The sequence below is a fragment of the Arachis ipaensis genome, chromosome B8 (genome assembly GCF_059453495.1).
Source record: "Arachis ipaensis isolate K30076 ecotype BB chromosome B8, ASM5945349v1, whole genome shotgun sequence".
NCBI classification, from domain to species: domain Eukaryota; kingdom Viridiplantae; phylum Streptophyta; class Magnoliopsida; order Fabales; family Fabaceae; genus Arachis; species Arachis ipaensis.
Genome location: NC_142443.1, coordinates 138,928,817 through 138,941,158, shown reverse-complemented (window position 1 = coordinate 138,941,158; position 12,342 = coordinate 138,928,817). Strand labels below are relative to the sequence as shown.

The following is a 12,342-nucleotide window of genomic DNA, read 5'->3' as shown; positions in this document are numbered from 1 at the left end:
AAGCGAGACTCTGTAGCTACCCAGTAAGAACGAACCAGTTGGAGTCGTCTCTGCGACGGTGAACTCCGAGTTATCCCTGTCGTACAAAGTCACCGTGAAGCACCTCGCCGTCTTCAAGTTGGCCTCGATACAAGTCACCAAGTGCTGACTGAATTGTTGTCCGGTTCGCAGCTGGGCCTCAGCCTCTCTCCCCTTGCGAACAAATAGTTCGGCCAGCCTTCCGTATGTTGCCTTCACTGGCCCCAAATGTCCTTGCGCTGCCGAAGACTCAGCCGAATCAACCATGTGTACCCATTCCCGAACTCAGAACACTTGCCCACATACCGGCGATAGTCAGACTCCACTACCTTGTACTGTACCCCTCGGCGGATGCTGTAAGTCTTCACACTTAACAGGGCCTCATCTTTGTCCTGAAATTGCTGACCAACCTGGAATTCTGTCAAACCTGCAGACCCGTCCGCATCTCTGGCGCCAAACCCAGCAGGCTGCCCCTGAACCCCCTCCTGCCTCATGGCATCCAAGTCCAAGGATGAAAAATGTGGAGGGTACTGCTGTGTGCCAGAGCTAGAACCACCTCCCGCCCCAGCAGGCTCACTCGCTCCAATATCATCGCCACTGTCATCAGCAATCATATCAGGCTCGACATCATCGTCCTCTGGATCATCCAAAAATTGCTCTCCAACCCCACCGGTGCAGCACACTGTAAAGATTTCGGCCGAAATTTCCCTGTTTCTACCTCGTCGCCTACACTGCCGTTGAGATCAGCAGCGAAGGAAGGGGAGGCGACAGGGTGGACGGGTGGCTCGTACGCAGGGACGGAGGTAGAAGCAACGGCAGGTCTGGAGCTAGAACTAGCTACCGTGGCTAAAGTGGTGGTATTCCGGTTCGAACCCCGAGCTGGATACCACATCAACCAACTTTGCCAACAGCTCTGGTGTCCTCACTTCCGGAAACTACCGGCGACATTGAAACATGACCTGCAAGTCCTCATCACTCCCGATCGTGAAACAATCATACTTCACGGTTTCTTGGAGCACCGTGATCGGAATGCGATAGAAGAACTTCTTAACCCGTTTCACACCATCCAGACCCAGTTTCATCAGCACAGAGCTAACAAGGTCATCGTACCTTAGCGTAGGCCTCACGATAATACAGAGAGAATCCTTATCAGTGAACTTCACACCGGAACGTGTCTTCCTCTTAATCGATCCTCTGTGGTGAACCAACACCACAAAACTCTCCTCACTAGCCATTCTACCCCTCTAATGAGAGCAACTCATGTCCACAACATATATATACAACTCTGCTCCATTATAGTTCGAACCAGCCTGGTTCGAATTAGACTTGGAGTAATTCGAATTAAGCCAGCTCGAATTACGTTGCATGGCATGCATGAGAGGAGTTCGAATCAGCTTGATTCGAATTAGATAGGAGTAATTCGAACCAGCTCAATTCGAATTATGTTGAGCTGACGTTTCATAGTAGTTCGAATTGCCTCAATTCGAATTATGCTTAGTTCAGGCTTCATAGTAATTCGAATTGCCTCAATTCGAACTACGTTCAATCCAGGTTCGAAACTGATTGATTCGAACTACATATATTTGTGCATTGATTGATTGGTGAAACGGATTTTGTTTTGGCTTATTCACGTAATGTACTAATGTCTTTTTCTCCATGGCTTATTCTTGTTTTTTACCCTATTTTTTAAAATATTTTATATATATTAATATATTATTTTATTGGAAAAGTCTAGGAGACCAGCAACTTTGTTAAATTCTGGCCAGCATGTAACCAGCAAAGAAAAGTGAGCCATTGGATGAAATCTCACACCAATCTCACACTATTAAAACCATCATTGATGGCTATTTGATGGCTACAAATCACAAAAGTTACTGGTCCCCTAACATTCCTCTATTTTATTATATCCCATTAAATCCTAATTAAATTTCGATTATATTTTTGAATATCTAATTTCACTGCTTAGATGACCCGATTGATTTTCAAACCTCAAACATTTGAAACTACTAATAAAAATAAAACGGTAACAAATGAGTTCAATTTTTACAATTAACGCGCTTAACGTTGTCATGTCCCTGTGAGGCTGTGAGCTGTGACGAATGAAACCCAACACATTAGACTTTGCAATTCAATTCCAATGGCTTTGAAAACTTGCTTCACTCTTCTCCACCATTCACAACACTCTCCTTCCAGAACCTTCTTCTCAATCCCCTCTTTCAATTCTGCTTCCTGCATTCTTCACAATGAACCTCACAACAACCACATCCTGCATTTCTCAACATTTTTTACTAAGAGGAAGCTCCATCTTCCTCCTCTTCTCACAACTTTTCTTTCGTGCAATTTATCAAACACTAGTGCTGCATTCTTGATGGCTCAAGAGTTGGACTTGGAGCTTCACAGATACACTGATTCCAAGGAAGGTTACACTCTTCTTATACCCTCTTCTTGGACTAAGGTAAAATTATTTACCCATTTTTTTAGCATTCAAAATTACTATTAACCTTAATCTTTGATAAGCTTTTTCTACTGTGAAGAATTGCATATGTTTTTTTTCCTCTCTGTTTGGTATGATGCGTTTGAAAATGATTCAATAGAGTTAAATGGAAATGGAATGAGGTGGGTAAATTATTTTTTTTCTACAATGAATAGGGGGATGGGGCAACTGCTTTGTTTCAAGATGCAAGTATGGGGAGCAACAACATTGGGGTTGTCGTGAACCCAGTTCGTCTTGCAAATCTTGGAGACTTCGGGATCCCCGAGTTTGTAGCTGATAAGCATTTACAAGCAGAAAGGCTTAAGGTAAGGTTCTTGTTTCCATTGCTGGAACTTTCTATGACCAATGCAAAATTTGAGTCAAGTGTTGATGGTATTGATTAGAAGAATCTCCCTGTACTTCTAGGGTAACAACATAAGCAAGGGAACAATGAGCTGGAAATTTTTCTTGGATTAGTTTGATTCTGTTGTGAACAGATTTTAGCTAATACTGAGCACTAAGACACTAATGGCTAAATTAACTAATTAGCTTACAGTTGTCTTCTGTGTTTCATTCATTCCAAATAATTACATATAATAATCTAGAACATTCCCTTTCTATCACAAACTATTGGCACCTCACCTATTCTCTAAAATATTCCTATAATGATTTCTTTTATCCATAGCAGATTCTTGGTTGATCTCTGTTTATTTAAATTAAAAGTAGCAATGATCATAGATGTATTCACGGAGCAGGAGTTCTTTAACAAATATAGGGAAAGGTCACACGGGTTCAAGCCATGGAAACAGTCACTAATGTAATTATCAGGTTAATTTGTGTACATTACACTCTTTAGTTGTGGCCCTTTTCCGAATCCTGTGTTAATGTGGATGCTTGTTCACCAGGCTAACCCTGTTGCTTCTATATTTCGACGAAAGGAATAATGGCCATTACATATAGTTTGCTCTGCATTTAACAACTAAAGTAAGAAGGCAAAAAGCTTATTTCTCTGAAATAGTGAAATATTCCTTCTGTGTTCATAATTGTCTTTGATCCTCGGGGATAATCAAATGTCTATGTGATTGTATATCATTTTAACTTGTGTGTATTATTCTCCTCATGTTCAGGAAAGTACAAAGGAAGCTGAATTAATTGCAGCTTCAGAAAGATCAGGGGATGGAGGTTTGCAAATTTATGAATTTGAATACATCATTGATAGTACTCGTAGAGGAAAGAAGAGGATATTGACCTCAAAGAAACTCTATCTTCTTAACATTGTTCATTCTGATAAACCAGAGAGTCCTCTTGAGCCACATAAACAAATTATTTTAGATCAAGTTCTCCATTCCTTTAATGCAGCAGCTTAAAACTTTGGAATGAAAATCTCATTTCTTCTCTGATTATTCTCCCTCTTTTAAATTTTGGTTCTTAAAATATGGCAATTGATTTATGTTCAGTCTTGGTTGAAAGTCATAAAAAATCAACCAGACTGAAATTCTAGTGTATAGATTTTATTTATGTCACCATGTTTTAACTTATATATCTACATATTACTTAAACAGTTGAACATTATATCTTTTTAAAAGGAAAAATGTTGCAGGAGGTGTGTAATTATTTTCAACAAAGATAAAAATGTTGATTGCATGAGCAAATTATTTTCAGAAGATTATAGTAAGCAAGGTCTCAACTAGATTTAATTCACAGGCATAGAATCCTTTCTACTTATCCTTCCTCCCTTAAGCTATTTACGAAGAAAGAGAAAAAAAAAATACATAGTTATAATTATATAACTGAAAACGAAAATCTAAATATTTTGGCTCAGAAATATTGTTGGTTAAATTATAGTTTCAATTTTGGATATAGTTAGCTGTGTAAATAGGAGTGTTAAACAAATTGGTCCATTTAGTCCAGTTCGTTTAGATCTACTATAAATTTAAATGGATGAACTAATTATATATCAAATATATATGGATATTCAAAATAAAAGTTTAATCTATTTTTTTTTTTAAATCTATCATGCTAAACGAGTTAATTTTTTTTGTTAATTTCTTATCTAAATAGATAACTTGTAATTAAAGCATGTGTACAAGGAAGGAAAAGAGGATTAGATTGTTGGCTACTTGGCCAGAAAAAGTTTGAAGTCTCACCCAAATTTTTATTCTATAGATATTCTACAAGGCAAATTATTGCAGATGATTTTAGAAGGACACACTATTTCGATTAGAAAGCAATAATAAATATTATTAATTAAGTTTAAAATTATGAATAATTTTTTAAATAATAATATAAAAAATATCACTATTTTTATATTCTACAAAATTTATAAAAGAATTATAATAAATCAACTCTCCATAAATTATATATTAACTCTATCAAAAAATTATATATTAAATATTATTTACATAATAATATAATATATATTATCTTATGACTAATTATACATTAGATATTATTCTCCTCTCTTGAGTTTTGGTTTTTAAAATATGACAATTGATTTATGTTCGGTTGAAAATCATAAAAATCAACCAAACTAAAACTTTTAATCCAACTTTTAGTAATTAAAAGTCAAATGATTAAAATCATTGAATGCTAAATATTTTTCACCGAATTAATTTTTTTGTTATTGAAATTAAAAGGAAAGTGAGTTGTTAATTAATTTTAAATTTAAATATTAATAAAAAAATAAAATATTATTTTAAATTTTATCTCATTAATTAGACTTAATTTTAAAATAAAAAATTATTTTATACACTATATTAATGGATAATACGATCATTTGCTTTTTTAATAATAATTATTGTCAAATATAATAAATTTTAAAAAAAAATACACTAGTTATATTGTTTAGAAATTAAATTTTTTTTTATGTCCTATATATGAGAATCTTTTTTATGTATTGTATGTTGATTTAGATATATCTCTAACTTGTCCATGATGATTGTATGTTGTCTACAATATATAAGTTTAGCACCTCTTTTTTATAAGATCAGTTTCACTGCTCTCTTGTTAATTAAAGGTTTTTTGTGTACCAATAACTAGCAATTTGAGCGAGTTCTAAAGCAATTTTTATTAATTGCTAAATTTATTTTTGTTTTGACCGTGGTTAGCATAATAAGATTTTTGGTTGGACTGAAAACCAAAAAAGAAAAAAAATTGTTTGATATCTAAAAATATCGTTACTAATTAAATAGTTTATGTTTTTGTTTAAAAATTTTTAGTATAAAATTTGTTAATAATTATTTCAAAAATCATATTTTGGTAGGTTATTTCTTAGAGGGTACCAAGAAGAAGGTTCACACTGGAAAAGAATTTCAAAATATTATGTACAAACAAAAACTTCTAGTCAAATTGCCAGTCATGCTCAGAAATATTTTAAACATCAAAAAGAATTGGCTAAAGGAAAAAAGCTAAGAAAAAGCATTTTTGATGTAATTTGATCATCGTAAGTCATTTCTTTACTCTCATTTAGTTAGTCTAATTCAATTTCTACTAATATAGAAAATATTTAATTGACTATTTTAAACTCTTTTAAGTTATTATTCATGATAGTTATACTATTTTGATTGTTTTTCAATGTAGAAATTGTGCCCTATTCCGAAGTTTTTAATGGATGGAGGAGGATTTGCTTAAAGGAGGAAGAACATGTAAATGGTTGCACATATCTAATTGCCCTATTTAGGTTGTACATATCTAGTTCGAGTTAATTGTTAGCTGGTTTTGTAAATCAATATAGATGTATTTGTGATTCACAACATTTTTATCAATAATATTTGATTTTCTAGTTCTCTGGCCTTGATAGCAATGCCGAAGAGGACAGTGAACTAGATTTTATCAAAAGTCTTGATGGCTATGCCGAAGGGACTTTTGGTAAAAAAATGTATCTTTTTAAAAGATTATTAGCTTCAAATGTATTAATTAAACAGATATGTAAAAAATTTTTAAAAGTATTTCATCCATAAAAATTAATTATAAAATATTTAGTTAATTTTATACTTTTATTAATGATTACTTTTTTTTCATATTTTATTTGGTTGTCATTGAAGTTGAGAGTTAGTATAAAAAGAACTTGACACTAATTAGATTATAAACAAAATATTTGATACTAATTAGCTTGTTAAGTATTTACACAATTACTCCAATTAACTTGTTGTGTGCTGTATTTACATGATGGCGGTAACAAAATTTTGTTTTATTAATATTATTGCCTCTTTTTTATGAACGAGAATAAGTGACTTTTGTAATAACACTTTTGTTGTTCTTATTTGGTTTATAACCCCACAATTTTCACAATTAAATTAAAAAAATGTTGGTCTTACAAAGCTGCTCAATTGCTTCTACATCCAAACAAACACAAAAATAAAGCAACCTAAAGATGGCTAAAATATCACAAGAGTAAATTAATAACAAATCAAGAGTTCAAGACAATGATATCTCCGAAACAAAATGCCAGAAGTAAAATGGTATTTTGTCATTTTAATAATGGTCTTCTCTAGCGGATAGGTAGCTGAGATTGAATGCAAAAAGTGGAGAGCTACGGAGATATTTTATGCTGATATTGATCTGCCAAAGAAAAGGAGAAGATGGAAAATGTCAAATTAGTCTTAGAATGAAATTAAATAGATATAAAGAAAAGATTTTTTTTGAACAAAGAAAGCTCAACACACTAAAGTGGAGCGACCATAAAAGGAGAAGTTTGTTTACCTTTGTTTCTAAATTGCACAAAGGAGTGTGTAATGCTCACTGAACACTGTTGCAAAAGAAAAAAAGAAGTTCATTCAAGCTCTCAGAAATTATAAATATGGTTACAAATATATGTAAAAATATCGGATTACAGATTAATATGAAAACACATTAACTGTGACTAGCTAGGAGTATAAATGAAACAAACACAAGAAAACAAAATCTTGATTTAGATAAAATTGTATTGGTCTTTCATCCCTGGCGTCAATGCTTGGTTATGGAACCAACAATCAAGAGGACTCTACTTCGTGCCAAAGCCATAACACAAACACAATGTCATACAAATTTTAAATGTGTCATATCAAACGGTTAAAATATAGATATATGAACTATATGCAAAAATGATTTGATGATGACATGTTTCATATAATGTTAGAGCAGTAAACTACTTCCTCTTGGATGTTTTGGATGTTGGAACAATCAATCCTCTCTTCTCTAAACTTTTATATCGATCCTTTATAAGGATACAACAACCCTACATATATGTCATGGAAATTGAAAAGTTACTTGGATGTTTTAAAAACTCAGAAAACGGGTAACAAAAAGTAAGCAAGAGAATTTTTACAAGCTTACCATAAGCTTCTGGATGGATCCATTTACTTCCTCGATTAGGAGAACTTGAAGGGGAACAGGCTCAAACTTATTAACGAATTGTGATAAATAGACACTCACAAAGAATTGTGTGTATAATATGTGTTAGGTCAAAACCATTGAAGTACTCTAAGCATGTTCTCTCATTTGAATAACTAAGATTTTGATGGCAAATTAAGATAAATAGAAAAGCCTACTTACTTGTGCTTTCCTAAGCGTGGTGGCCGTGCCTTTAACCTATCTTAGCATGTTCTTCTGCTTTTCCTCATCATCTTGCTTGATTTCCTCCATAATTTCAGGTATGCTGTAACCAGAAGAATCAACACAGCTCAAATATCACACTTTGTCGTGTTTGGAAACATAGAAAAAGATCAATTCATACTACCTGTCAATTTCTTTCGACAAGTCCTCCAACTTCTTAGCTTCTGCTGCTTTTTTCTGTTGTTCTTTGTGTCTGAGTCTCTTGTTCAACTCAACTCTAGTGACCCTCTTTGTTTTGATATGCCTGTTGGATGAATATTCAAGCAATACAAATATATCAGATTTTTAGTTATGTATGGAACCTATTTACAATTACAAGCATAATATGAGTCAACATAAAAAATAATAATAAATAAAAAAGCAATAAAATGACCATAAAATATCTTACAAGATATAATGATACTTTAGCCACTTTATCTGATCTTGTCATCTTAGTGATGAAGTTGTGTGAATTGCTAAGTTCAGAGGATATTGGAAATTGAATTTTGAGGGTTCATACATTTTCATAAATCATAATCTTTTAGAAGCAACCTAACACAAAATTTTAAAAGGGTCAAAGACAAATTCACTCGCAATATATACTGATTATAAAAATCAATAAGTCCTGATGCACCAAATTCATCGGACATCTAATCATCTAACCAAGATTGTATACTTTTTGGAACTCGCCTTGACTTGGGTTTTAGAGTAGAAAGAAGCATTAGAATTTGGTTTATGTTTCAAATTGCCACTAAAGGCATAATTCACAAGGAGAGGCTATGGTCCTCGCAAGCATTTGCCAATGTTAGCACACCAACAACATCAACCCCAATAGATTCTGTTTTGTTAGCCTCAAACCACTTCAAATTAAATACACTAGTGAAATCATCAACATTAAAAACATGAGTAGGCGTAATAGTCTCAATATCAACCAAGATTCATGACCTATCTTCTAAGTTCCCATTTCCAAACTCAAAGGGTATTATCACTTGATTATGACAAATTTATAGAAATATTTGTAAAAATTATTCTCATACTGCAATTTACAACTTGGTTTAGATATTCTGATATTGAATGGAATAGACTAAAAAGATTCTCTATTGAGCTTTCTCTTCTTCTTCCATAAATCAAAACAATCAATTTAATTAGTAGAAAAACCTAAGAGCAGAGTGAGCAAAAAATCAGAACAAAAAAAAAAACCATGAAGAGAAAACCAGAAGTGAAGGTGGAAAGCAGAAGGACAGAAGAGCCCCTTTGTTATGGGTGAGGGGCACTTCTCCTCTTGTAAACAGGTGAAAACCTAGCAGAAAAAAAAGAAGAAAAATAAACCACAATCCAAATAAAGAAATAAAGGAAGAAGGAGAAGAAGAACATGCGGCGGGCGTGGTGGAGAATGCTCGTGTGATGGATGAGGGAAAGAAAGAACAAATAGCGGCTTCTCTCCAATTTGTCACGGAAATCGCCACTAAACTGCAGAGAGCGGCTGTTTTTCAAACCGACTCCAATAAAGCACTGCTACATATTTCAAACGATAATATTCCTTATTGGATTGAAAAACCAAAAAGAAAAAGAAATCTTTTTGTGACTAAAAAAAATTATTTGATATATAAAAATATCAATGCTTTTTTTTTTACCAAAAAATAGGAAAATTCGAACCCACAATTTCTTAGATGAATATGGAAAGACTATATCATTTAAATTATAATGTTTAAATGTAATTTTTAAAATTAAATTATAACTTTTTAAAAATTTATTTAAGTATTTGTAGAAAAATTAAAAAAAATGACTTATTTCGTAAGAAAAAGTTTTTTATCACATCTTTTTTAAAATAAGTATTTTCATAACTAAAAAATCAAATACAAAATAACTTATTTATAAGTAATTTTTAATATAAATATTTATTATTTAAATTATTTTTTTTTAAAAATTTAATTAAACTATTTATCCAACTGAAGCTACATCACATGAAACTTAAAAAGAAAAATAAAAAATAAATTATTTATGACATAACGTTATAACCAATACTTGGTATTTTTTTTAATTAAATAATTTAACTATTTTATTTACCGAACTATATATTTTATAGTATATTTAATTATTTATCAATTTTTATTATATGATTTATCTTATTTACAGTATAAATAAGATGAGTTTGTGCGTGGAGATAAGATAAGTCAAATCTTATCTGTGAACGTATTTTGTTTGCAAACAAGATATTTAAAGTTTGAAAAACATGTGTATTGTTATAAAACAAATTACGTTTCAAATAATAACAATTAGTACTTAAAAATTTTAGTGAAAGAAATTAAAACAAAAATTATGTTTGAACAATTAATACTCAAAAAGAGTACATATAAAATTTTAAATTAAATTATAGAATGAATTAGATTATTTAAATTAAAAAAAAAAATTTTTACGTATTCAAATTACATAATAAAAATAAATACGATAAATTAGATAAATTATGTGATGTAAAATAATAAATATACTATAAATTACTTATTTTAGTAAATAAAATAATTAAATTATTTATTTAAAAAAAAAATCCCAAATACTCGTTGGCCACCCTTCTCTTAATTGTTTAGTTAGTCCCTACTAATTATAAAAATATTTAATTAGTTATTTTAATTTTTTTAAAGTTTAAATTATATTATGTATCCTAATTATACTATTTAAATTATTTTATACAGGAATAGCTCCATAATTTGAGTTTTAATTGATGAGACCATTTTTGTGATAATGAATTTGCTACATGGAAAAAAAAATACTGCTCAAATAAAAAAATCATCTATATTGATCGACTTAATAATCATTAGTTTAAAACGCACCAATTAAACGAACATACAATTAAAAGAACCTGTGAAATAGAAATTATTTATTTTTTAATAAACATTTAAATTAATTTTCTAACGAATTTTAAATTAGATATTTTAATTCACTATAAAAATAAATTGAATATTTATTCTAAAATATTTTGGTAACTTTTTACTGTTATTATTAATTATCTTGTACTCTGCTTTGATTGTTGTTAAAAAGAATTGATTATTAATATAAGAGCTTCCACTAAAGATGTCAAATAGATTGTTCAATGAAAGCTAATTATATATCAAGTATATAGGTCTTTAAGATAGAAATTAGCCTGCTTAAGAAAAATTTGTCGAGTTAAAAGGTCCTTTTATTTCTTTTTAATAGACAATTTTTAACTAAAAAACAAATAAAATAATAAATTTTTAGATATTTATCAACTTTGGGTTAAATATTTGAGATATTTTGATTAAAACTTGACATATTTAAGTTAGGTTATTAAAAAAATTATCAAAAGCATTAAAAATAAATTAAACGAGAGTGATAAAAAAAAAGTTAAACAAGTTAAATGGACCAATTTATTTATTTTGTAGGATAATCTATTTAATTCATAACCTTTTTATTAATAATATTTGATTTTTTAGTTCTCTGACTTTGATGGCAATGTCGAAGGGGACGGTGAATTAGATTTTATCTAAAGTCTTGATGGCTATGTCGAAGGGACTTTTGATAGAAAAGATGTATCTTTTAAAAAGATTATTAACTTCAAATATATTAATTAAACAGATATGTAAAATATTTTTTAAAGTATTTCATCCATAAAAGTTCGTTATAAAATATTTTTAGGTAATTTTTTACTTTTATTAATGATTACTTGTTTTTCATATTTTATTTGGTTGTCATTGAAATTGAGAGTTAGTATGAGAAAAGCTTGACACTAATTAGATTATAAACAAAGTATTTAATACTAATTAGCTTGTTAAGTATTTACGCAATTACTCCAATTAACCTGCTGTGCTGTATTTACATGAAGCCAGTAATAAAAATTTGTTTTATCGTGAAAATTATATTTACCATGACGGCCTTAAATAAGAAAATGAAGACAAGATATAACAAAATTATCTGTTGTTCATAGAAGAAAGTTATTTTCATTCCATAAAGGAGAAAAAAAAAGGCAAATCCATAAAACATACTTCAATTTAAGTTTATATTTTCCATGATATATTTTTATGTTATATAATATGTACACTTTCTATATAAAATTATTGAATAAATTTCTATGTAAGTTGTTTTATTTGATCACAGTAAATATGATTCACAAGTCACCAAAAAAAAAAAGTAAATATGATTCACAATACACTTTGGAATCTTATTCACAATTTATCTACTCCTTGAAGAGATCAGTTATTTTCATATTCATTGTCACCATCATTGAATTCTTTATTGAAATTGTTCATTAAATATGCCAGTTTTTA

The 12,342-nt window shown here is 30.4% G+C and overlaps 1 protein-coding gene and 1 long non-coding RNA gene across 5 annotated transcripts; one reads left to right on the top strand and one right to left on the bottom strand.

Moving 5' to 3' along the window:
- The first annotated feature begins 2,057 nt into the window (after positions 1 to 2,057).
- On the top strand, positions 2,058 to 3,874 carry LOC110266130 (psbP domain-containing protein 2, chloroplastic-like). 4 transcript variants are annotated; one of them, XM_088497045.1, is made up of 5 exons: positions 2,058 to 2,473; positions 2,668 to 2,817; positions 3,267 to 3,308; positions 3,397 to 3,475; positions 3,619 to 3,874. In XM_088497045.1, exons 1-4 carry the CDS (start codon positions 2,156 to 2,158, stop codon positions 3,433 to 3,435), a joined length of 549 nt encoding a protein of 182 aa, XP_088353171.1. In that variant the 5' UTR covers positions 2,058 to 2,155; the 3' UTR covers positions 3,436 to 3,475; positions 3,619 to 3,874. The 4 variants fall into 4 exon arrangements, with proteins under 4 accessions (XP_088353171.1, XP_088353170.1, XP_088353169.1 ...); XM_088497044.1 differs by having other exon boundaries at positions 3,267 to 3,319; XM_088497043.1 differs by having other exon boundaries at positions 3,247 to 3,308.
- Positions 3,875 to 6,738: 2,864 nt separating this feature from the next.
- On the bottom strand, positions 6,739 to 9,562 carry LOC107614489 (uncharacterized). Its single transcript, XR_015896026.1, has 4 exons — positions 8,472 to 9,562; positions 8,208 to 8,327; positions 7,193 to 8,126; positions 6,739 to 7,051 (listed from the first exon to the last, which is right to left on the bottom strand). It is a non-coding gene; the product is annotated as an uncharacterized LOC107614489 (long non-coding RNA).
- Between the last annotated feature and the right edge of the window lie 2,780 nt (positions 9,563 to 12,342).

Excerpts from the sequence above, each read along its gene's own strand:
- LOC110266130 (XM_088497042.1), top strand. The coding sequence starts at position 2,156 with ATGGCTTTGAAAACTTGCTTCACTCTTCTCCACCATTCACAACACTCT. Across the intron at positions 2,474-2,667 it reads TACCCTCTTCTTGGACTAAG|GGGGATGGGGCAACTGCTTT; the intron begins GTAAAATTATTT and ends TACAATGAATAG. Across the intron at positions 2,818-3,618 it reads TACAAGCAGAAAGGCTTAAG|GAAAGTACAAAGGAAGCTGA; the intron begins GTAAGGTTCTTG and ends CCTCATGTTCAG.